Raw genomic sequence first — 25,202 nt, 5'->3', positions numbered from 1 at the left:
TCCCTCCCTCTCTCAGTCTTTGTCTCTCTCTCCATTTTTCCTTTCTTCCTCCCTCCCTCCCTTTTTTTTTCCTTTCTTCCTTATTTTCTTTCTTTCTCTTTTCTAGATAAATAAATTTGAAGTTCACTTATGAATGAGTAATTTTTGAAATATTTTGAAGAAGAATGATTCAGATTTCCTATGTTGGTAGGCGATTTGGTTGAATCAGTAGAGGACAGATTTTAAATCTGAGTGTTAGTGAAAGTTTAAAGAATCACTATAAAGAGGAAAGGAAATTAATACACAAATTCAAGTTATATTTAAAATAATATGCATTTGATAGTTATTTGCATTTATAAATGTATTACCTTATAGCTCTAAATTCACCCTCTACTACCTGCTCTGTGGTGACAGACATGGGCCCTTGTCAACAATTATCCTTTACAGTTGGTATGGTGTTAAGTATTGTCAGTACAGGGCATAGGAAAGAAACTAAAAAAGAGCAGGACTTCTTTTCCTAGTTTGAGTGGGCATCTTTTGGCTTTTTCTTCCTTCTGCTATACAGTATACACTCAGAGCATGCAATCCTTTGTGAATCTGTAGTCCCAGTTCTGGCCTGCTTACCACCTCAATGCAGTTAGTTCTCTCGGGAGACACACTGTACACCCCAACTTTTGTGCTAATCATTCAGCAACCAGTTCCTGATGTCTTGTCCTCCTCAATGAATCCATCCATGTTCCTGGGTCTACCTGCACCTCATCAATGTGTCAAGAAACATCTGACACAGGCCTTATATCACACAGCCATTTAGCAGCCCCTGAAGCCCAGACTTCCTCTCTGGGACTTCAAATGAGACTTGGTCACCTATACCCATAAGGTTGTTTCCTGCTTGAAAAAACTAACCAAGTTTTTGCCCATTTGTATTCTGACCAGGTGCTTCCTGCTTGTATGCCAATGATAAACCAACTCTGGCCCAGGTCAGCTCAGAGACTTTTCCACTATCTGGAAAGCTGCCAACACACCTGCTCTAACAAGGTCCCAGTGCAAATCCTTGGGAGAAGATTTACTTCCCATTTGTCTCTTCTTTGGATTCTCTCCCTCAGACTTGTTTTGTTGTTGTTGTTGTTTGTTTGTTTTAATGGATTTTATTTTTTGGAACAGTTTTAGCTTCACAGCCAAACTGAGACAAAATTACAGAGATTTCCTATGTCTCTTCTTGTTTGAGAAGAGATTTTAGAATTTGTGGATGGGCAACGTTCTTTAGTAAGAGCAGCATATATTGTCATTAATGAGCTCACCACCTACTTAGACTAATAAATGGTATTCCCAAAATGAGGCATTATGTGGGCTACATCATCTTTAATATACATTAAATATTTAATCTGTTAATCATTTAACAGATTAAATATTTGTTAAGCACCTACTGTAAACAGGTATTTCATAGCTCACAAAAAAACATGATCCCTAACCCCCAAAACTCAACAAGGTCAGTTTTTGTTTTTGTTTTTCTTTTTGTTTTTTTAATAATGACTCAGTGTACAGAAAAAGCAGTCTATGACCAAAATGCACAGTTTTTCTTCCCAATTACATTCTGGCTTCATTGACCCAGCAGGGGAAGTTACATGGTTTACAGATTACCTATTTTCATCTTTTCATGTTGTTAAAGTGACAAAAAAGAACTTTTCCCAGACATTCTTTCATTTCATAACTGAAGACCCTAAGGTCTTCTGCACTCCATCATCTTCTTACACCTATTAAACAGGTTTATCAGTAGACAATTGAAATGAAGCACAGCAACTTTTCCTAAATAATGAAAAAGTCAAGCTCTTAGTCCAGATTTCTTCCTTTTTCATATTTATCTATGAAGGTCAGATAAGTTAGTGGCACCATGCAAACTATCCTTGGACAGTTTAAAGGGCAGGAGAATTTAAAGGAGAAAAAGACAAGTTTTATAGTAGACAGGCAGGGAATTCAAAATATTTTTTGTGGAGGTTATGTGTTCACAGTTTACTCTATTTTGCTGTTGTTCACTGAGAGCACCCACCTTGTTATGGCTCAGAAAATCCTAGAACTGTCCACACACACTTGCTGAGATGCACTTAACCCCCTAAGCAGAGTAGTAGGAAACAGTGTGAAGTTTCCAAAGAGCCCAGCCACAGGGAAGAAGCAGGTGAGTAAAAGTGCTGCTTTCTGTCCATGGCTCACCTGTTTCAGAAAGAACCCTCTGAATCAGGATCTAGAAGGCAGGCTCCCCATCTTGCTTCACTCAGTGGAACAAAGGCAAATTGGAGGGGAGAAAAGCCCTAAGGAATTCCTAGTACCATTTAACAAGCTGTTTACAAATGACATCCACAAAGCTTTGATAAAGAATGTGCCAGGTTCTCCTTTGAAAAATGCATCCCTTCCCTAGGAATACCCTGAGATTTACATTTCCAAGTTCCTTTTCCGTCTGGAATGTTTGGGGAAAATAGAAGCAGTAGCTGTGTCATGTCCTGCATGCAGTTTCATGCCTTTCAATCATCCATCGAGGAGGCAGTGTTCAGAGTATGGATGGAAATGACAGATAATACATTTCTAGAATGTCCTCCAAGGGGTCATTTGCCTTGACATTTGCTCTATTTAGGTAATAACTGCCAAGGTAAAGCCTGGTCTGGTAGAGAAAACCCTGGATTTGGGAAAAAAACAAGTGTTGATTTTAACTACCATGCACTAAATATGTGACCTTGAACCTGAAGTTTATTATTTATGTAAAACTCAGTTTTCTCATCTGTAAAAGGGGGTTTGACAGGTAGGAATGAGGTTCAAAATGTGCTTCTCTGCACACTGACGGGAAACACATGCATAAAAGAAGATCCGTCACTGCTCTTGTGCCACTGCTTGGTGCTGGGTGTGGCATCAGCCCAGAGAACTGGATGCACCCTTTGCTGTAACTCAGCAGCGGCAGGACCCAGACACACTGACGCTGAGATTTACTAACTGGCATTTACTCCTCTTCTGAATTAATTACTTTGGGAGAATAAAGTATTGCCTCTTAAAACTCTGAAAATCAGCCAACATGCTCAGACATTTCATACATCGCTATAGCAGCAGTGACATTTCCCTAATAATTTTTCTAACTCCAATATGGTTAGAAGTTGACACAAGTGTCAAAGATAAAACATACTCTGTGTGTGTGTGTCTGTGTGTGTGTGTGTGTGTGTGTGTGTGTTTATTTTTGCCTTAAATGGTTTATTGGGATAAAGCCATACTGCACCAAAATACATATCATATCTTATGACCTGGATATCTGTTTTTGCTCCACCTCTCCTCTACCAATAATAATAATAATTATTATAATAGAAGTAATAATAATAATAAAGAGCACAGAATCAATAACCATTGTGCTTGATTAAGACCCCTGGTGATGTAGTAGATGACCTCATTTCTCTTGTTGGATTTCCACAGCTGTGAAAAGTCACTTTAAGGATCAAATGGGGGTGATGACCGTAATTGCTCAGAATAGTGTCTGGCTCATACTAAGTGCACCTACGTAAGTGTTAGCGATACACTGAAGATTCCCATGTTCGAGCATGGAGGTCTATGTTTAAAATTAAGCCACAATCCCTCTACCCCAGCCTGTGAGTAGGTCTGAGCAGGGAAGAGACCAGGGTTTCCCTCATATTCAGCATGGTTCATACTGTATTTTTATTTTTTTTTCTTTTTTTTTTTTTATAAACATATATTTTTATCCCCAGGGGTACAGGTCTGTGAATCACCAGGTTTACACACTTCACAGCACTCACCAAATCACATACCCTCCCCAATGTCCATAATCCCACCCCCTTCTCCCAAACCCCCTCCCCCCGGCAACCCTCAGTTTGTTTCGTGAGATTAAGAGTCACTTATGGTTTGTCTCCCTCCCAATCCCATCTTGTTTCATTTATTCTTCTTCTACCCACTTAAGCCTCCATGTTGTATCACCACTTCCTCATATCAGGGAGATCATATGATAGTTGTCTTTCTCTGCTTGACTTATTTCGCTAAGCATGATACGCTCTAGTTCCATCCATGTTGTTGCAAATGGCAAGATTTCATTTCTTTTGATGGCTGCATAGTATTCCATTGTGTATATATACCACATCTTCTTGATCCATTCATCTGTTGATGGACATCTAGGTTCTTTCCATAGTTTGGCTATTGTGGACATTGCTGCTATAAACATTCGGGTGCATGTGCCCCTTTGGATCACTACATTTGTATCTTTAGGGTAAATACCCAATAGTGCAATTGCTGGGTCATAGGGCAGTTCTATTTTCAACATTTTGAGGAACCTCCATGCTGTTTTCCAGAGTGGCTGCACCAGCTTGCATTCCCACCAACAGTGTAGGAGGGTTCCCCTTTCTCCGCATCCTCGCCAGCATCTGTCATTTCCTGACTTGTTGATTTTAGCCATTCTGACTGGTGTGAGGTGATATCTCATTGTGGTTTTGATTTGTATTTCCCTGATGCCGAGTGATATGGAGCACTTTTTCATGTGTCTGTTCGCCATCTGGATGTCTTCTTTGCAGAAATGTCTGTTCATGTCTTCTGCCCATTTCTTGATTGGATTATTTGTTCTTTGGGTGTTGAGTTTGCTAAGTTCTTTATAGATTCTGGACACTAGTCCTTTATCTGATATGTCGTTTGCAAATATCTTCTCCCATTCTGTCAGTTGTCTTTTGATTTTGTTAACTGTTTCCTTTGCTGTGCAAAAGCTTTTGATCTTGATGAAATCCCAGTAGTTCATTTTTTCCCTTGCTTCAAGCTCTATTACAAAGCTGTCATCATCAAGACAGCATGGTACTGGCACAAAAACAGACACATGGATCAATGGAACAGAATAGAGAGCCCAGAAATAGACCCTCAAATCTATGGTCAACTAATCTTCGACAAAGCAGGAAAGAATGTCCAATGGAAAAAAGACAGCCTTTTCAATAAATGGTGCTGGGAAAATTGGACAGCCACATGCAGAAAAATGAAATTGGACCATTTCCTTACACCACACACAAAAATAGACTCAAAATGGATGAAGGATCTCAATGTACGAAAGGAATCCATCAAAATCCTTGAGGAGAACACGGGCAGCAACCTCTTTGACCTCTGCCGCAGCAACATCTTCCTAGGAACATACTGTATTTTTAAAATCCAGAAAGTGTTTAAGACTTATTTTAGAGAATACATACGTTATATAAAACAAAGACACACAAAGAGAACAGATATTTCACCATTTCTATTCACTCAGATAATGTTTACTATCAAGACTTTGTTAGGGGAAAAGGTTTTTAAAGGAAAATAATTTTTTTCCCTAAAATTGGAAAAAACTATTAGCTGTCTATCCTGCCCCCACCACACTCATTAAATTTCCTCTGGAAAGCCAAATGTAGAAATAAAATAAAACAAAAATCCTGAACTGGTGGGTAAATACTCAAGTGGATTGTTGACGTAGGTAACTGTTCATTAGCTTAAGGCATCACTTAGGTATTTTGAAGTCTTCCTCTTCATTCTCCATTCCAGTGTTCCAGTTGTCCTGACCTGTTTTCCCCTAAAAATAAATCCCAGAGCAGAAATGTTTGTATCTTTGAGTATCTCTTCCTATGAATTTGTTTTAAGAAAGAAAATACTGTATAAAAAATATGTAGCAGAACTATAAAAAGAGGAGGAAAACAATCCTTCTTCATAACCAAGCAGTCTATGCTTTGCTTGGTTTCTTTTGTGTACTCTTCAGGGTTTGTTTGTCTGCCCCAAGAATAAGACAACACTTGTGGGATAATGTTAGATAAAATGTAAAAAAAAAAATTAATTAAAAATAAATAAAAATAAATTTGTCTACAATGAACAAAGGAAGTAATGACCTTGTGATTAGATTCCCAGTTGTTGTTGCTGAAGCTTTGGTTCCATCTTTGCTGACTTGAAGGTTTGCTTTTTGCAAGATGTAAGAAACATGTAGGTTTTCTGACCTTGTTATTTTTGCAGAATTTGCTTTTGATGGATCAAGCATCTTGGCAACACCAACAACTTTCAGTGGCTCCTTCAAATCAGTTTATGCTATGGCTGTGCACTTGGGCAGAATTAGCTGCATACTCTTGATGCTATGGTGCTCACATCAGTTGTCTATGGTATTGGTGCTGATGTGGAAGTAATGGCTGAGGATGAGGGTGAGGTCTTGACTGGCAGAATGGTCAGACTACTGATGTTTTCCCCATGATATGGTAGTTCAATGAAGTTGTACCATAAATCACTGGGGTACTTTTGATCCCCAGCAGAACAGAGAGAGCTGGACTACTACTGTCACTGATAAGATTCCCCATCACTTCCCCAAAATGAACTTTCTTTGTATTCTCAGATTGAAACCTTGATTTTCTTAAACCTTAAATTACATCTCATCAACAACGCACAGTTCAATGAACATATCATTGATATGGTCTAGGGAAAGGAGACTGGCCATCATATCACCAGCTTCATTTTTAACACAGTCTGCAGACAATCATATACAGAAATGTGTTCATTGTTGGGTAGATTCTTCTGACTAGGAGAAGTCGAGCTCAGTAGGAAAAGCTATTAGTGTGTTAGTCTTTCCAAAGTTAGTCTTTTTCCTTTTCCATAGAAAGCCTTCCCTGTGCAGAGTATGTATACTATAGTTGTACATCATTGGGAAATCCAACAGAAAGAGGGGAAATGTACAAACATCTCTCACACCTGTTCTTGCTATTCCAGTCCTATTGATGTTGACATCCTTGACCAAACCAACTAGATATCTCTAAACAGAGTGCCTCTAGTCCTTTTCCATCATTTAGTAACTTGTTGTTATTCTTAGCTTACAGATGGGAGGAAGGAGTTTTAAAGAGATTTAGAGAAATGTGACTACTGCTGATCAGAGAAATTATTGATCGTGTTTTCTTCAGGATTTTTATGGTTTCAGGTCTCACACTTAGGTCTTTAATCCATTTTGAATTTATTTTTTTGCACAGTATAAAAAGTTGTCCAGTTTCATTTTTTTGCATGTACTTGACCAGTTTTCCCAACACCATTTATTGAAGGTACCGTCTTTTTCCCATTGCATATTCTTTCCTCCGTTGTTGAAGATTAATTGACCATATAATTATGGGTTTATTTCTAGGTTGCCTATTTTTTTTTAATATAATTTTTTATTTTTTATAAACATATATTTTTATCCCCAGGGGTACAGGTCTGTGAATCACCAGGTTTACACACTTCACAGCACTCACCAAAACACATACCCTCCCCAATGTCCATAATACCACCCCTTTCTCCCAAACACCCTCCCCCCAGTAACCCTCAGTTTGTTTTGTGAGATTAAGAGTCACTTATGGTTTGTCTCCCTCCCAATCCCATCTTCTTTCTAGGTTGCCTATTTTGATCTATTGATCTATTTGTGCCATTACCATATTGTTTTGATTATCACAGCTTTGTAGTATATCTTGGTATTTGGGATTGTGATACCTCCAGTTAAATTTTTCTTTTTCAAAATTGCTTTGGCTGTTTGGAGTCTTTTATGATTCCACACAAATTTTAGGATTGTTTGCTCCAGTTCTGTAAAAAATGCTATCGGAATTTTGATAGGGATTTCATTAAATCTGTAGATTGCTTTGAGTAGTATATAAAATCTTTCCATTTGTAATGGCATTGATGGAGCTAGAGAGTATAATGTTAAGCAAAAGATATCAGTCAGAGAAAGACAAATACCATGTGATTTCACTCATATGTAGAATTTAAGAAACAAAACAAAGGGAAAAAAAGAGAGAGAAAAACAAAGAAATAGACCCTAACAATAGAAAACAAACTGATCATCACAAGACGGCAGATGGAAGGGAAGGGTGGGTTAAACAGGTGATGGGGATTAAGGAGTATCCTTATCCTGATAACCACTAGGTAATGTATGGAATTGTTGAATCACTATATTGTATCCCTGAAATTAACATAATACTGTATCAAAACAAAAACTTAGTAACTAAAAAAACAAAGGGGCTGAAAGATATATAAGAATTTCCCTGATGTTCTATAGTGAGTGAGCAGGGAGCTGGGATTCTAAACTAGAAAGCTTTGCTTGATATCCTTAGACCCTCCCTCACAGAACCTGCACCTAATATTCTACTGCCACAGGGTTCTTCATAGTAATGAGGATCAGATGACTCCCTCCTAACCTCTAGGGGAGCCCTGGGAAGTGGTTCTCATTGTATACATACTGTCACTTAATTTATGTATGTATTATTCTACTTTCATAGATGAGAATATCATGTTCAGAAGGGTTAGACAATATGAAAACACCTATACAGTGAGAAGTGGTGAAAGTGGAGGAGAGCTCACTCCTATTTCACTCTAGACCTCCGATGCTTCGACTTCGTTTTTTTACAGGCATGCCATGTTTGGAATGTGCAGACACCCTCTGTGTACGTTCCAGTGCAAGAGTCACAAAACACACTCTTCTCCGTGTGATCCAGACTTGAATACAGGCACACCCAAGACCATTTTCTGCATACCCTTTAGGTGTCAAGAGAAGTGGTCTTGCTGCTATATGATAGAATCTGCAGGATCCTGAAATATCATCTTCTCTGGCACTTCCTTGACCTTCCTACCACCATACCATTCTCCTTACCTCCACCTATTGTAGGTCATTTGGGAAAGAGGCAAGATACCTCCAGCGATCCACTGTGACAGGGTTGGGTATAGTGGGACTACATGAAACAAAGAAATTCTGTAAAGCAAAGAACACAGTCAACAAAATGGAAAGCAGTCTAGAAAATGGGAGAAAATATTAGCAAACCATATATCTGGTAAGAGGTTAATATCCAAAATATATAAAGAAATCACACAACTCAGTAGGGAAAAATAATGTGATTAAAAAATGGTCAAAGAACCTGAATAGACAGTTTTTCAAAGAAGACATATAGCTGGCCAACAGGTACATGAAAAATGTTCACTATCACTAATCATCAGAGAAATACAAATCAAAGTGACAATGGTATGTTACCTCACACCTATCAAAATGGCTATTAACAAAAGGTTAACAAATAGCATTAGACTAGGATGTGGAGAAAAAGAAACCCTTGTACTCTGTTGGTGGGAATGTCAACCAGTTCTACCACTATAGAAAAGAGTACAGAGTTTTCTCAGAAAATTAAAAGAAAAACCACCTTACAATCCAGCAATCCCACTTCTGAGCATGTATTCAGAGGAAGTGAAATCAAGATCTCAAAGAGCTCTTCCAACCCATGTTATTTTAACATTATTCATAACAGCTAAGACTGGAAGCAATCTAAGTGTTCATCAATGGATGAATAAAGTAGTTGTGATATATACATATATACACACACAGACATATACACACACACACACATAATGGAATGTTACACAGTCTTGAAAAAGCAAGAAATCCTTTCATTTACAACAACATGGATGGATCTTGAGGGCATTATGCTAAATGAAATAAACCAGACACAGAAATACAAAATGTGCGTGGATCTCAATTATGTGCAGGACATAAAATATTCAAACATGTAGCAGAGAGTAGGAAGATGGCTTTCAGGGTCTCAAGGGAGGAGGAACTAGGGAATTAATGGTCAAAGGGTGCAAAGTTTCAGTTATGTAAGATAAATAAATTCTGGAGATCCACTCTAGAGCATGGTGCCTATAGCTAACAATACTTCACTACGTCCATAAAATCTGCTAAGAGGGTAGATCTTGTGTTAAGTGCAATTATCAAACAATGAAAAATAATAAAGGGAGCTGGAGGAAACTTTGGGACATATGGATATATTTATGGCCTCGATAGTGGTAATGATTTCATGGGTATATATTTACCCCCAAACTTATTGAGTTGTACACATTAAATATGTACAGCTTTTTACATGTCAATCATGCCTCAATAAAATCATTTCAAAAAATGAAAGTGGCAGAATGTCATTATGGAAGAAAAAAGAAGAAGAGGAAAAAATAAAAAAATAAAAGAAGAAGAGCACAGCCTTCAAATTCACAACACCTCTTGCAGTGAAGCATTCTTTGTTCTGCCATGATCAAGTCCTTAACCTCTCTGAACATCTTACTTTACCTAAAGCTAGAATAAAATAACCCATCTTCAAGACTGGACAGTGAAGCCATGATAATCATGTGTAGCAGTAGTTTACCACTTTTAATGAGTTTCCACCACATTGAGGGTAATATTTACATGGAGGATATCCCAAAGCCCTGCTATTTCTGTTGCGGATATCATCACTGTCATTGTAGAAGGCATGACCAGTCATAACCATCTGCAATGGACATCCTCCCACCACCCCCCTGCAAGGTTTACATGGGAAGGTAGAGACACTACAAACAGGAGAGGGCAGAGATCAAGGAATACATGGGAAATGGAGCTGCCTGGCAAGTGTAGGGTAAGCCCCTTGAGGAGTATGGGACAGGTAAAGAGAATGTGACAATGTCCACCTCACCCACCACACAGGTTGCCTGATGTGGTCCTTGATGGGAAATCTGGTTACCACGGTGCTGTCTTGATTCTCACCGAGAGGTGTAGGATGCGGACTCAGTTTTGTCTCCCAGACATGCCACAGAGTTCATTCTAACTGCATCCAAATTATGTAGATTCAAGCAGATGCTGGAACATTTGAGACCCTGGAATCCACATATTAGTATTTGGGAGGGTGGGAACTTCCTCTCAGTATCAGTCAGGGTTCTTCAAAGAACTGAACCAACAGGATAAACAGATATAGATGGGCATAAGCATAAGAGAAGACTTATTAGAGGAATTGGCTCATGCGGATATAGAGGCCAAGAGGTCCCATGGTCTGTCATCTATAAGCTGAAGACTCAAAAGAGCTGGTGATGTAAGGATACCTTGGAGAAATTGTAGGTTCAGTTCCAGATCACACAATAAAGGAAGCATTACAATAAATCTAGTCAAATGTGGTTTTTGGTTTTCCAGCATTCATTCTAACTGCGCTTTATGAAGTGTGCAATGATAGTATGTCCAAAAAAAAAAACCAATTTACATACCTTAATTTAAAATACTATATTATTAACTATATAAACTATATAGTTATAACTATATAAACTATAATTATATATAGTATAAAATACTATATTATTAACAAAGACTACCATCATCTGAGCTTCCAGTGAATCATAATCATAGAGCACAGAGCACCATAACAAATATAATAATATGAAAAAGGTTGAAATATTGTGAGAATTTCCAAAATATTCACAGAGACATGCAATGACCAAATAATTTTGGAAAACATAGCATGAATAGACTTGTTCAACATAGGGTTGCCACAAACTTTCAATTTGTGTAAAAAAAGACACAATATCTGTGAAGCACAATGAGTGAAGGGAAATAAAATGAGGTATGCCTATGTAAGACTGAGCCCATAGACCTGACAATTGGGAGCTAATCATGTAAGTCCCAGTCTGAGTCTGGAGGCCTCAGAAGCAGTAGAAGCAATGCCTGAGGGCAGGAGAAGACAGCAATGAGTAATGAGTGCAAGTTTCATAATCCTCTGCCTTGCTGTTGTATTTGGACTTTCAGTGGACTGGATGAGGGTACCAACACTGAAGAGGGTAATCTATTTTAGTCTACTAGTTAAATGCTAATCTCTCTTCTGAAGACACCCTCACAGACACACCCAGGAATAATGTTTTACCAGTTATCCAAGCAACACATAGCATGGCCAAATTGACAGGTAAAATTAACCACCACTCTCCCCATGGAAGATGGGTTTCCTTTTGGAAGTCTCACACCTGAGCATTTTCTTCAGAGGACATAGGATGACTGCTGGCATTTCACACCATCTGCTATTTGGTAATTAACTCCTCCCAACAAAGGAAAATAACTTTCAAAGAGCTGTGTGATTCCTTTCCTCCAAAGCAAAAGGGATGGGAGGGAGACAGCCGCACCTGCCAGGATGCTTTACCTGGCAGAAGGCCCAACTCATTAATGCATTTGGGCAGCATTCAGGAAACAAGCAAATTTGACTCAGCTTATTTTAAGACACACAGACCAGTCATGAAAGCATTTGGATGAACCAAGAGTACTTAGTTCCCTCTCCAGGTCACATCAACAAAGGCTAAGAATAAAATACATTTGGCTGTATTCTGGCTGCTGCACACATAGTAATAAAGAAGGTATTAGTGACTCCTAAAAATAAGTCTTTCTGGTTTGTATGTACCTCTGCACAGCCAATCAGATGTTGCTGGAACCTGATAGTGATAAGGCTAAGTGAAATCTTCCAGTCCTGACCAGCCTGCCTTCCTGTCTTGAAAGGATACAGTTCAACTGACCATGAGATGCAGATGGTAACCTCCCTCTAGGTTCTGAGACCTAACTTGGAGCATGAACCTCATTGATGTCTTTAGATTCTTTTTCCAAGTTAATATTCCTCAGGGACCCTATAGCCATGAAGGGATTGGAACACAGTGAACCACGGTCTCAATCAAATTCAGTAGCAATGATTTTAGCTTCATAGCCACAGAACTGGGGAATTTTTGATCAGCTAAAACTGGTTTCCATTACCCTTTGTCTTTTGTTTTTGTTTTTGTTTTTGTTTTTTCCTATCACGTCATGGCAGGTATGTATTAAAAGGAAAATAGAAGGCATGCATTACTAAAGGAACTTTTAAATCAAATTGTCTTTTTTTTTTTTTTTTTGCTATTGAATTGTATGTGTTCTTTATATGTTTTGGATATTAGTCCTTTACCATATATATGATTCACAAATATTTTATCACATTCAATAGGTTGCCTTTTCTTTCTTTCTTCTTCTTCTTCTTCTTTTTTTATTTATTTTTTTTTTTTGTTTCCTTTGCTGTGCAAAAGCCTTTTGGTATGATGCATCCCCCAGATATTTATTTATTTATTTATTATTGATTTAGTTTGGGTTTTGGTATCAGGTTATAAATATCATTACTGAGACCTATGTCAAGGAACTTACATCTTATGTTTTCTTCTAAGAGTTTTCTGGTTTGAGGTCTTACATTTAAATCTTTAATCCTTTTTTAAAAAATATTTTTGTATTTATTTATTTGACAGAGATCACAAAGAGGTATAGAGGCAGGCAGAAAGAGAGAAGGGGGAAGCAGGATCCTTGTCGAGCAGAGATTCCAATGTGGGTTCAACCCCAGGACCCTGAGACTATGACTTGAGCTGAAGGCAGATGCTTAACCCACTGAGACACCCAGGCACCCCTCTTTAATCCTTTTTGAGTTAATTCTTTTGTACATGTAAAATAGTGGTCAACTGTTTTTCTTTTCTTTTTTTTTTTTTTCATATTTTCCAAGCACCATTTATTGAAAAGACTGTCTTTTCCATTGTAAATTCTTTGTTCCTCTGTCATTAATCAATTAAGCATATATGCATGGGTCTATTTATGGACTTTCTATTCTGTTCCATTGATTTGTGTCTGTTTTTTCCAAAAGCTATTGGAATTTTGGTAGAGACTGCACTGTATCTTACTGCTTTGAATAGTGTGGACATTTTAATGATATTGATTCTTTCAATGCATAAGCGTGGAGTATTTTTCCATTTATTTGTGTTTTCTTCAATTTATTTCTTATAGCTTTCAGACTACACCTAGGTATTTAGGTGTATTAATGTCTTTTTTTTTTTTTTTTTGTATTAATGTCTTTTAGCTTTCAGACTACACCTAGGTATTTAGGTAAATGACATAAACAGGGAGCAACATAGGAAAGAGGAATCAAGAACATTATGATTTTAAGTAAATCACACAGATTTAAAGGAGATGAATAGCTGGTTTGAAAACCTCTGGGAGAGTCTAAGACTGTGGTTTCCAACAACAGTTGGCCATGAGCTGTAGGTAAACTATTAAGTAATTGAAATGTGACTACTCCAAACTAAAAAGCGAGGTTAACATAAAATACACATTGGATATTGAAGACACTATGAAACTGTCCCATACTAATTTATTAAAGCATCTCACTAATTATTTTTCACATTTATTGCATGTTTAAATAATGATATTTTGATAAATTTTGTTAAATAAAATATTATTAAATTTAATTTCATGTTTGTTTTAACTTTTTAAAATGTGAGTTCAAGAGGGGTGCCTGAGTTGCTCAGATAGTTAAGTGCCCAACTATTGATCTCAACTTAGGTCTTAATCTCAGGGTCATGATTTCAAGCCCCACATTGGGCTCCCTAATGAACACGAAGCCCACTTTAAAAAATGATGTGACTCCTAAAAATGTATAATTATATCTTTGGTTTGCATTTATTTCTCTTAGTATGATAAAAGAAGATCAAGGAGTGTTAATTGAAAATAAACACTTCGGAAAATAAAGAGACCACAATGCTACTCAGAGGGAACAGTTACACAGTTTAAACGAAATGTAAAACAGAGGAAAAAGCTAATATAGAGACTATGCTGTTGCTTATACAGCTCATGGATATATTTGATTTGGTCAGTAAAGTTTTAACCTACAAAATGTTTTAATTATACCTTTAATCTTAAATGAATCTGTTGTTGACTTTTAAAAATATTGGAAGCCTTCATATAAAAATTAAAATCTCCTCCTTGAGAAATAAAAACACCTAGCAAATCTTTCCTGTGTTCCATCAAAGTAAAATCTGGCAAACACTGAAAGTGATTCTCTCACAGGCAATTTATGTACTTTGCCGTAATCTCCACCATGACCTGTTGTACACTGGAGCCTGAAATTAAATGTCAGCTGCTATTTATTTGTCAAGCATGTAGTCGTGTTTCTTGCTGTATACTTATGAGGGAAAAAAATACATATGGTAACCAGAGTCATTCACTGAAATTCTTGATGTGGCTCTGTTTTGTGTTGGTTTTGTTTTGTTTTGTTTTGTGAGAGTGTGTGTGAGTGTTCATTGCATTTGCAACCCCTACCCTATAGAATAGGAGAGCATGGCACAGAGTGAAGAAGGGCTAAGAGTAAATCTTGGCATCTCTATAGAATATGAGTTTCTTGGAGTTAGGAGCACTAACTTTTCTGTTAGGAAAAACAGAAACAGAAATTTCTGACATATCAGACTACAACAGGGAAAATAATTAAAGGATGATCAAAGATAACTATCTCTGGGACACTAATATATATTTTCAATTTATCTTACAAGATAAGATATATCATATCTATATCTATCTATATATCTTTCATTATATCTTATAAGAACAATTTAAAAATAATTCAAGATCAGGAATAGAAAGCAATATCCTTCTAGATATGATAGCATAACAGTTTCCGATATTAAAAGAGATATGGAAAGAGATATCAGATCTCAACATCAGAAGGAAGCTGAACATATCAACAATCAGAAGCTCACAGAAAATGGAGGGGTGGACTTGAAATTTATACGTGTGAGGGACTGTTATTGAGTAGATAACCAAATTCCTAAGAAAAACACAACAGGTTAGTGTGTCCTCCTTCCTTCACAGAAACTTCTCATGAAATTGAGTAAAGTGAAGCACAACTGCCATTGGTCACCAGATGCCATTTCTCATCAAGCACATAGCTACTCTTGAATGAGGGGCTCGTGGAAAGCTAGAAGAGCTAGCAAACATCCCTCCTCGTTAAGTAACCATGAAGGAATATGGAGGATAATCCTATTGTCATGATGATTATGATCCTCTTTAGAGGCCTCCATTCTACTCACAATGGCTATATTTTACTCCTTTCATATGTGTTGTTCTGCAGGTGAAATTATTAAATTATTAAATCATGTAACTAAAAACTGTAGAATAAGCTATTTTTGGTTTGCAATTAAATGCAATTAAAACTCTATGAGTAAAATCCATAGACACGAGATCTTTGTGTTTGAATTGTCTATACACAAGTTATTGAGGATGACTTTAGTTTAAAATGAAAATATAAAGGAGATAGATTAGTGTTGTATAGAGCTATATTTTGAATGAAAAAGAGACAAAATCCATAAAAGGAATGGTAAAGCATGCACTTTCAAGACAGAATGAAGTGAAGTTAGAGAGGGAAGAAGGAATCTTGTAGGTTATGCTAAAGCATTCAAGCTTGATACTATCACCAGGGGTAAGAACTTTTGAACAGTTAGAAGTACAGAATTTTTATATATATATTTTAGTAAGCCAATGCCAGGATATATGTATATAATGAACTTGAAATACAAGAGTGGGAGTGGAAACCCCAACAGGTAGAAACAGTTAACAGTGAACAAGTTCAAGGACATTTTTGAGGCAGAATAAATAGTAATTGGTTTAATACCATGGAAGAAGCACTTTCCAGAAGTCAGAGGATCCCATTTCTAATCCCTTAACCTTGGACAGTGACAGCACAGCATCTGTTTCTGTTTCCTCATCTACACATGAGCAAGAGGGACTAGATGAGGAGTTTTTAAACTCTGAACTACAAATTATGTAGCTGATAGATTCAAAATATTCTATTAAATTTTCTAAGTGTATTAATAAAGGACCATAGTTTTGTCCAGAATCTCAAAGTGGAATGTAACCCCAAACTGACTCATAAAGAAATAGACTATTTGAATGGTTCCATAATTTTCAAAGTAATTAAATAAATAGAGAATAGCAATCCTAATAAATCTACAGGCACGTTTACCAGACATTCACAGACATTAGCCATCTACTTGTTAGGCATTAAAAATATGTGTTATCAACATATATAATGATTTGGGGGAAAATGTTATTTTAAATTAGGATTCAACTAATTAAAATAATCTCTGCAAAAGAATATTTTTGCCCAGTATAGATCAGTGTAATTTTGCTTTCTACCTTGTCTTTTTCTCTGCCTAAAATGAACTGTAAAGTGTGTTCATCTCTTATTTCATTTTTGTCTTTTCACTTTAATGTCAAGCAAGGGAAGTCACAAAAGCTCTGCTTGAGATTCATCACATTTGTTTGTCAAGCTCTATATGCAATTTTATAGAAAGCCAATAAAGTTAATTAAATTCTTATGAGTCATACTTAGCTACTTGTGATAAACACATTTAAAAGGAACTATCCTAAATTCTACAGATGTATTTCCCTATTGAGCTTTACTTAAAACGTTATTTTATAAACACATAAATTTGATATTTCCTTTTTTATGTATCCTTGTATGCACTAGAATTGTCTTGAAGAATTTAGTTTTTTAGCTAATATTAATCATATGTAAGATATTGGAAAATAAAATAGTGAAAAATTATATTCTACAGTACTGCAATAAGACAAATGTAAATATATTTAAATAAATTTTTATCTTTCTATTCAGAAGACAAAATGCCTTGCTTGAAGATAATATTAAACCCAAAAATATCACAAATGAATTTGGTATACTTCAGGATAATATGCACAGCTCCTTAGCATAAAGGTTATTTGTAAGTCAACTGTTCACCAATTTCTGACACTTTCATCATTATAAGTAATGGTCAAGTTGCTCACAGCTTTTCCAAATTTATGTATTCTGTAACATACGTCTTACACAATAGAGTGAAAATACCCATGTGTCTAATACCAAAATCATTATCCATTTTTTCTGTCACGTAATGATGCTACTATAATCGATCTCATGACCATCTGTCATAAATCAACAGAAGATAGACATTCCTTTACACAGCATTTATACCCCAAGTTGGTACTCACAGCTGGAGAAAATCAACGGGCAGGAGTGCTCATCCATGGGAAAGTTGTGCAGCTGCAGCTGGCATTCTGCATTTATAGTAAGCCTGCAGGAGAGCCAAGGGTCACTCTTGAGGTCAGCCAGGAGCAACCCAGAAAAGTCTCAGGTCAAAGCGAAGGATCAGTCACCTTTTACCATAACTGGGGAGTGAGAGCAGTGCACTTAACTCACTCTCGGCATTGGTGCCATTCAGGGATAAACATTTAGTGGCTTTTGTGTTATTTCATTCTGTTTTTAATTATTGGTAGCAGAGAGAATTTCAGTTACTAAAAATTCCAAACTATGTCTAGAAATAAAACCCAAGTCAGAGAGAAGACAAATAAAAACAACTATTATTTTATACGTCTTTGTCTTCTATATGTTTGACTGAATTAAAACCTTCCATTTTCAAACTAGTGTATTTGTCTAAATAGGTATAATGCCAAACTAATCTACTTGTAGAAGGGACTTCAAATTTGGACAACACTCATTAGACTATGCAGGTGGTGGCTATATAAGCGTGTGCACTGCATCCTTCATGAACAGACAGCCCTGGGGCCCGAGTTCCTATGAAGGATCCCAGGATAGGTTATGTCCCCAGTCTGGTTTGCTGAGGTTCACCTTCACTTCAGAGTCTCCTCTGCACTCCTTTAAGACTAATGTGGAAAAACTCATTACAGACGCCAACTCTCTAAATATAATCCATCAGCTGAGCTACCTGCTGTGGATTTGTTGTTGTTGTTCCCCGCCTACCAAAATTATTATTTCCCTGAAAGTTGAAATTCTCCAATCTTCCACTTCTCTTGGTTTTAATCTGTACTTTTGTTTGTACTGTGGATACTTGTTTACCATTCTGAGTTATAGACTTCACGTGGCCACAACTCAGCTGCAATTAAGAGCTCATTTACTAAATGTGGGGGTGAGAGAAGAGAAGTGCCCAGGGGCTGGTGGTGGGCTTCACTGAGCCAAGAAGATAAATGGGTCAGAAGAGTTAGACAAGTCACCTTCTGCTGAGGCAGGCGGAATTTACAATGCCTTTCAGACACTCAGGAGGAGACATCCCATAGGCAGGAGCTCCAAGCATCTGGATTCCAGAAATGAAGTTCTGGGTTGGAGGTAGGCATGTGGAAAACCTCAGAATAGATGTGGAAATGGATTAGTAATGAGGAAGTCCTGAGGCAGAAAGAACAGAAGGAGAAAGGGCTTCACAAAAGCAGGAACAGGAGACAGAGAGAGGAGCCATAGTGCTACAAAGGTGGTGAAATAAAGTGATAGAAGAGAGTGAGCACATATAGTGCTCCTAAGAGCTCATAGGCAGTGGGAACAACAGTGTCTGGAGGGTACTGCCCTGATCCTAACTCTAGGCAAACAGAAAAGCTGCCCAAGGTGCAGGGTATCCCTCTTCTATGTTATAGCTTGGTATTTACTTAGACTTGGGCCAGCCTTGTGGAAAGACTTCTGAGAGATACAGACACAGGCACAAATTCTGGTAACACTAGTTCTCAATGGTGACTTTGGACAAGCAAGTCAATTCACATCTTTGAAGTGCAGTTTCTCTTACCTTGCCCAACTTTGTAAGGGCTGCCTGGCCCCCAGGAAGGCTCATTATACTGTAGCTGCCACTTCCATTAAGGATGTACTGGGAAATGTCCTCTGTGCTCTTTTTTCCTGTGGTCTTAAATTTGGTTATGATTACATTTGTTAATTAGTACACCAAGGCATCTTTATTTTTCTAGCCTAGTGGACCCATGGGTTAAATATATTAAAGAAAATTCCATAGCCCACTTCCAACAGACATGGATTCTGATGAAGGAATCAGTTTATATCCATTGAAGATCATCTGTATGCCTTTATTCTTTATTTTTACATATAGTGACATTGGAACAAACTTTTTCAGGATCCTGTAGCCTGTCAAACATGAGAAGTGATAGAATGCAACAATGAAAATAGGGTCCCATCTCTAAAATGATCTAAATTATCAACCTGTCAGTAATTAAAAATCCACCAACAGCTCACCTTAAAGTATAAAGGATTTTCCCATCATTCCAAATTCTGAGGAGCTGATTGGGGGTGGTGATCCAGTGAGCTTCTGCAGTTTTAGAATTACGGAAGATTGTATCTGGAATCCATATTAATCCCACCATGTTGCTGTTCAGAGTGAGTATTTTCATTGTACTGTTGAATCGAAGGCGACTGTCTGTCCAGGTCTGAGCAAAAAATATGTCAATTTGATATTCCTGAAACAGAGCAAAAGGAGAGGCGAAGTGGTTCCTTAATGAATTTTCTGTATGCTTTGTTTTCTTTGTCAAAAGTTTGTCTTTCCTTCATGTTTACACCCTTATCCCCCACGTCCCTTTCTGCTAGCTCTCAGTATAGTGCCTTGCTCAACATGGTAAACATTTTAACAAATGATAACCAGTATTATTAGTGATATTATTATGTGATAAGATATGTACAAAATATTCTGTAAGTCTTAAATGATAATAAACACATAAAATGTGATAAGGGGCTAGTGGTAGTAGACTATAATTGAAAGCCCAGAATCAGATCCCCCTGCGTTCACAAGTCCAAGCTTTAACAGGTAATATGACCTATTCAAGCCTCATTCTAATCTGTAAAATGGGTGGACTGCCCACATCCTAAATGGGTTATAAAGAAGAAAGGAGATGATTAAATGAAAAACCCTTAGTGTCTGGCATAGATCCATACAGTAGTAGCTTATGTAATAATTATCATTTTCACTTTAAAGTCTTATTGAACCACACACTCAAATCAAAAAGGAAAGTAAGAAAAGGGGCAACAACAAAGAATTATAAAGGTGACAGACACCCACGCCAACAGAAGGCTGGTGAGACTCACAGGACCTCTGTAACTAGAAACATTTTGGTATTCCCCGAACAGAATAAGATTTTGCTGCAACCATTAGATGTGGAATAGGACCAATTTCACCATGAGACCTAAAGAAATGTCCCGAGACTGTACCATCCCAAAGGCCATTACCCTAAGCACAGTTTAAAGGATTATCATCAATTAGGTCCATAGTAAAGAGGATCTAGAAGCAAACTGTTAGAAATTCTTATTTCTTTCATTTCATTTACATGTTAGATATAATAATGAATTATTCTTACAGAGTGTGGGTTTTGTAATTCTGAACAAATCCCACATTTATTCTTTCCACCGAGTTTCCAATTAAAGAGCCTTTCTGAGGTAGTTAATTCAACTGACCAGATCCTGTTTGTTATTAACAAATCCATTCATTCATCATCTCTCTGCTGCAGTGAGTATGCTATGCCCTGCAAATCACTGAAGACCGAGCACTGTGCCGTCAAGAAAATTCTCTCCCTTCATGGAGCTTATATTTTAGTCTGGGAATTAAATATTCAGTTAAGGTTAAAAACCAAACACCAAAAACAAAACAGTACGAGTTTGATGGTCACATGTAGCAACCAGAAAAATGAATTTGGTTAGGATTCCAGCAAGAAAAGACAAAAAGCATCCAAGTTTTTAATGTGGAAAGAATTATGTATAGGGAATTTGAGTCTTGCTTTAGCATTTGAACAGCTAGGGGAACAAAACTAGGGGCAGGTTATTGTGGGAACTTTCAGGGCTGAATGAACTCTCAACATCCAGAGGGACCCAGTGCAAGTCCTCCCCTCTGTCCATTTGCCTGTCTAAACATGCCTCTGGGGAATAATAACCTCTGTGTCATTATCACCTTCCAGAACTTTGCCCATGTCTCTCATGAACAGACTCTAAACTTGGAAATGCACACACAGAGAGACAAGAGGAAGTTTGTGTGTATGTGTGTGTGTGAGTGTGTGTGTGTGCGCATGCATAGGTGTTATTTCCTGTTGTATACTGACTAATTTTAAAATGGGTTTGGAGCACCAAAAGTCAGTCTGTTAAGTGTCCAACTCTTGTTTTTAGCTCAGGTCACGATCTTAGGGTCCTGTGATAGAGTCCCACATTGGGCTCTTAGCAAGTGAGGAGTCTATTGGGATTCTCTCCCTCTCTCTCTCCTCCTTCCTTCACTCATGCATGTGTGCTCTCTCTTTCTAAAAAAATACTTTAAAAAACCTCAAAAATAAATAAATAAGCATGGGTTTCAAACAGTGCTGAAACAAGTAAAATAAGTCAGAAAAAGAAAGACAAATACCTATGATCTCACTTATATGTGGAAACTAAAACAAAACAAAACAAAAAACTAAAGTCATGGATACAGAGAACAGACTAGTGGATTCCAGGGGTGGAGACTGAGAAGTGGGAGAAGCAGTGAAGGGAATCAAAATGTACACACTTCCCATTATTAGATGAGTAAATCCCAGGGGTGCAATGTGCAACATTGCGACTATAGTTGACAATACTGTATTGCATAACCAAAAATCACTAAGAGTAGATTGTAAAAACTCTCATCACAAGAAAAATATATTTCTAATTGGATTTATTGTGGTGACCCTTTTGCAATATATATGTAAATCAAATCATTATTTGTATAGCTGAAACTGATATTATGTTAAATGTCAATTTTATCTCAATAAAAACAAAACCAGTACATTGAAAAAGAATGCTATAACAAATATATAACGTGTAGTGTTGGCTTAGAACTGGAAGCAAGGTTGCTCATGTCACACATGGGTAAAATGTTTGGTAAAGTTGACACCTGCAGTAAGGCAGAGCATGTCTAATGAGTACAGAGCTCTTTGAACAATGGATGGAAAAGGAACATTAATTAGAATGTGTTGGCTGCTATTGACTGTGCTTGGTAAGTTTACATAAGAAATAAATTATCTCAGAAGCTAATTGGCCAGCAAGTGAGGCCAATTATGAAAGTAGTTATGAAAGAGAAAAGAAAGATAAACCACATACAGTTTCTTGTAGGGTTAGAAAAGGCAACTGCTCCTCATCTCCATCAGTAAATCATATCAAGAAATCCCTTGAGAGTTAAAAGCCTATTGAAACTCAGCTTTGCAGAAATAATCAGACGACTGCTAAAAATTGGTAAATGGGTTAAGTTGCCACCCTATAAAATCTTTAATTGTATATGGTTTCAGGATAAGAGACTAAGGTCTAATTCTTCCACTGAAGGCTGATATAGCCGAGGCACTTGTACTTCATTTAAAAGAAGGAGTAAGAGTTCACTTGAAAGTAAAAGGGTGGGAGAGGCAGTGACATGGGAAAGCCAAGACACTTACTGGACCCTAGAATTGCGTTGACAAAAGTTCTGTGAATGTGGCTATGCACATTTGAAACTCTCTTAATAGGTAAGAAGCTGGCTAGGTTTTAGGGAGTTCTACTGCCAAAGGACCATCAAGTCAGGAAGAGAAATCTGTGACTATGTGAAACTAAGATGTACTTTTGCATTCCTATCTATAAAGGACAGATTGTAATCTGGAAAAGCTGATTAGACCTTAATGGGGGCTTCATCTCCAGGCCCACTTTCCCATGACCAATGCAGTTAGTGGAAAAATAATAAACTCTTAAGCAATGGAGTCAAGAGCCAGGAAAATCGTCCTTTGGAGCCATACCCTGGGAGCAGAATTAGTTTAATCAAAGGAGTTGCTTTCTTCCCAGGGAACAGAGCCTGCTCAGGATCTGTCCAGTGGGGTCTCAGAATTGCTGCAAACCAGTGAGTTGACTGTGATTTTCCTGCCTCTTCTCCATCACTGCAGATATACTACACGTGTGGGGATAGTCAAATAGCTTTTCTTTTTGTTTAGGAGTCAGTGGACAAAGGAAAACCATGTGAATTAATGTGGATGCCAGCACACATTCAAATAATCTGGGGCTTGAGGCTGGGACCAGGTGAACCTTTAGGGATGCTCCATTTGAAGAAGGGTAGACTGAATCTTCCCTGATGAAGGAGAGAGAAAATATTTGGCAACTAGATACAGATTATCGTGGTCATTGGTCCTATTCACCAAATACTGCACCAGCCCTCTCTGTGTATATGTGGTAGAATTGCATCTCCCTTACCCCCTGTTGGGGCCGTGTCTGGACATCTTATTTGTGATAAAGTGAAATGTAAACAGAGTGGGGTGTGTCATTTCTGGGATGGTGTTTTCAGAGCACAACCCCTTTACAGACTCTGAGAAACTATGGAGCACAGTCTTTGTTGATTCACACTGGACACATACCGTGGATGCAAAATTACCTGGAACAGTTTGTAAGAGGATCACTTCTCAGCCTGTACCAACTGGTGCCCAGGAAGAGTTGGAAAGGGGAGTGGGATGCAGGGAGGAGTTGCTGCCTTCTTTATTGAGATGGTGACTTATAAAAAAGACCTTGGTGAGGTACAGGAGTCAGCCATACAGATAAGTGGAGCAAGCAAGTTCAAAAGCATACTGGATGAGAGAGTAACAATTCTGCCAGACAGGGTAGACTGAATGAGGTGGGTAGGCACCTTAACTCCTCAGGCCAGAGTTTTAGCCTTACAATGGTGCTGTGTAAAAATGGCAAAACAAAGAGTGTCCTGAAGATAGGGCCTTCCTCTTCGCCCCTCCTCTCCTATTGTCTCTGGTCCCTATTCCCATTAATACACAGGTTATATGCCTTCACAATAAAATACTTTGAACTGCCAATCTGAAATCAGTAAATTATATAGCAAGATGAGAACTTTATCCAAAGTCACTCTTATGAGGTACAGATGCTTCTGTACCTTCTAGGCTCTGATTACTGAGTAAAAGACTCTAATAACCCTTCCTCTCAGGGGGTAAACTGAGACCTAAGAGATTAAGTAATTTTCATCAAATCACATTGAGCAGCTAAGTACCAATTGTTCTAAACTACGCAGTCAAAACCTGCTTCCCTGGAGGTGACTGAGAGCAATTGAAATCTAGTTGTTAGAGGTAGAAACCACTGGAAATGTGAGAGGAAGAAGCAGAAGTTCCCTCCTTGTTCACCCTGTTTGCAAACCACATGAGGTTACTTTCCTTGGACTCAGTTTTCTTATCTGTAAAATGGGGTGGTTAATGTAGCTCATGTAAGGACCTTCCAATTCTAACATTTTATATTTCCATATCCTTGCTTACATTAGTGTTTCACTGTTGAAATTAATTTTCCATTTCCCTCTTTTCTGTCTTAATTTTGCAATAAAGATGAGATAGAATGACTTCTATACATGTTCTGTTTCCTGCCACTGGAAAGAACTTTGTATGTTTGAGTTCTAAATGAAGTACAGTTGCCTCCCCCCATCATTTTTGGGGTTATATATTCTCTGACCCCCAGTGTATACCTGACACCATGGATAGTACTGAACCTTATATATACTATGTTTTTTTTTTCCTATACAGACATGCCTATGACAAAGTTTAATTTATCAATTAAAGATAGTAAGAGATTAATAACTGATTAAAAACAGAACAATTATAACAAATGTATCATAAAAAAAGTTATATGAATGTGATCTCTCTCAAAATACCTTATAGTACTGTAGTTATCCTTTTTCTTGTGATGATGTGAGATGATAAAATGTGTATGTGATGAGCTGATGAAATGAATGACATAAGGATTGTGACATAGCATTAAGCTACTACTGACCTGATGATAGATCAGGAGGAGAGTCATCTCTTCTGGACTGAGGTTGATTAAGGGCTA

At 37.5% G+C, this 25,202-nt stretch overlaps 1 protein-coding gene and 1 pseudogene across 1 annotated transcript in view; both read right to left on the bottom strand.

Annotated features, from left to right (window-relative positions):
* GABRG3 (gamma-aminobutyric acid type A receptor subunit gamma3) overlaps window positions 1–25,202 on the bottom strand; it is a 659,887-nt gene that overhangs the window by 299,144 nt on the left and 335,541 nt on the right. Inside the window, exons 4-5 of the mRNA XM_059180244.1 lie at window positions 19,626–19,846; window positions 17,594–17,676 (exon numbers count right to left, since the gene is read on the bottom strand). Coding sequence (XP_059036227.1) covers window positions 17,594–17,676; window positions 19,626–19,846 — 304 coding nt within the window. The remainder of the gene's footprint in view (window positions 1–17,593; window positions 17,677–19,625; window positions 19,847–25,202) is intronic.
* On the bottom strand, window positions 5,719–10,262 carry LOC131835412 (glia-derived nexin-like; annotated as a pseudogene).

Source organism: Mustela lutreola, chromosome 7, assembly GCF_030435805.1.
Source record: "Mustela lutreola isolate mMusLut2 chromosome 7, mMusLut2.pri, whole genome shotgun sequence".
NCBI lineage: Eukaryota > Metazoa > Chordata > Mammalia > Carnivora > Mustelidae > Mustela > Mustela lutreola.
The sequence above is the reverse complement of the archived record's forward strand: the minus strand, read 5'-3'. Positions and strand labels throughout refer to the sequence as shown.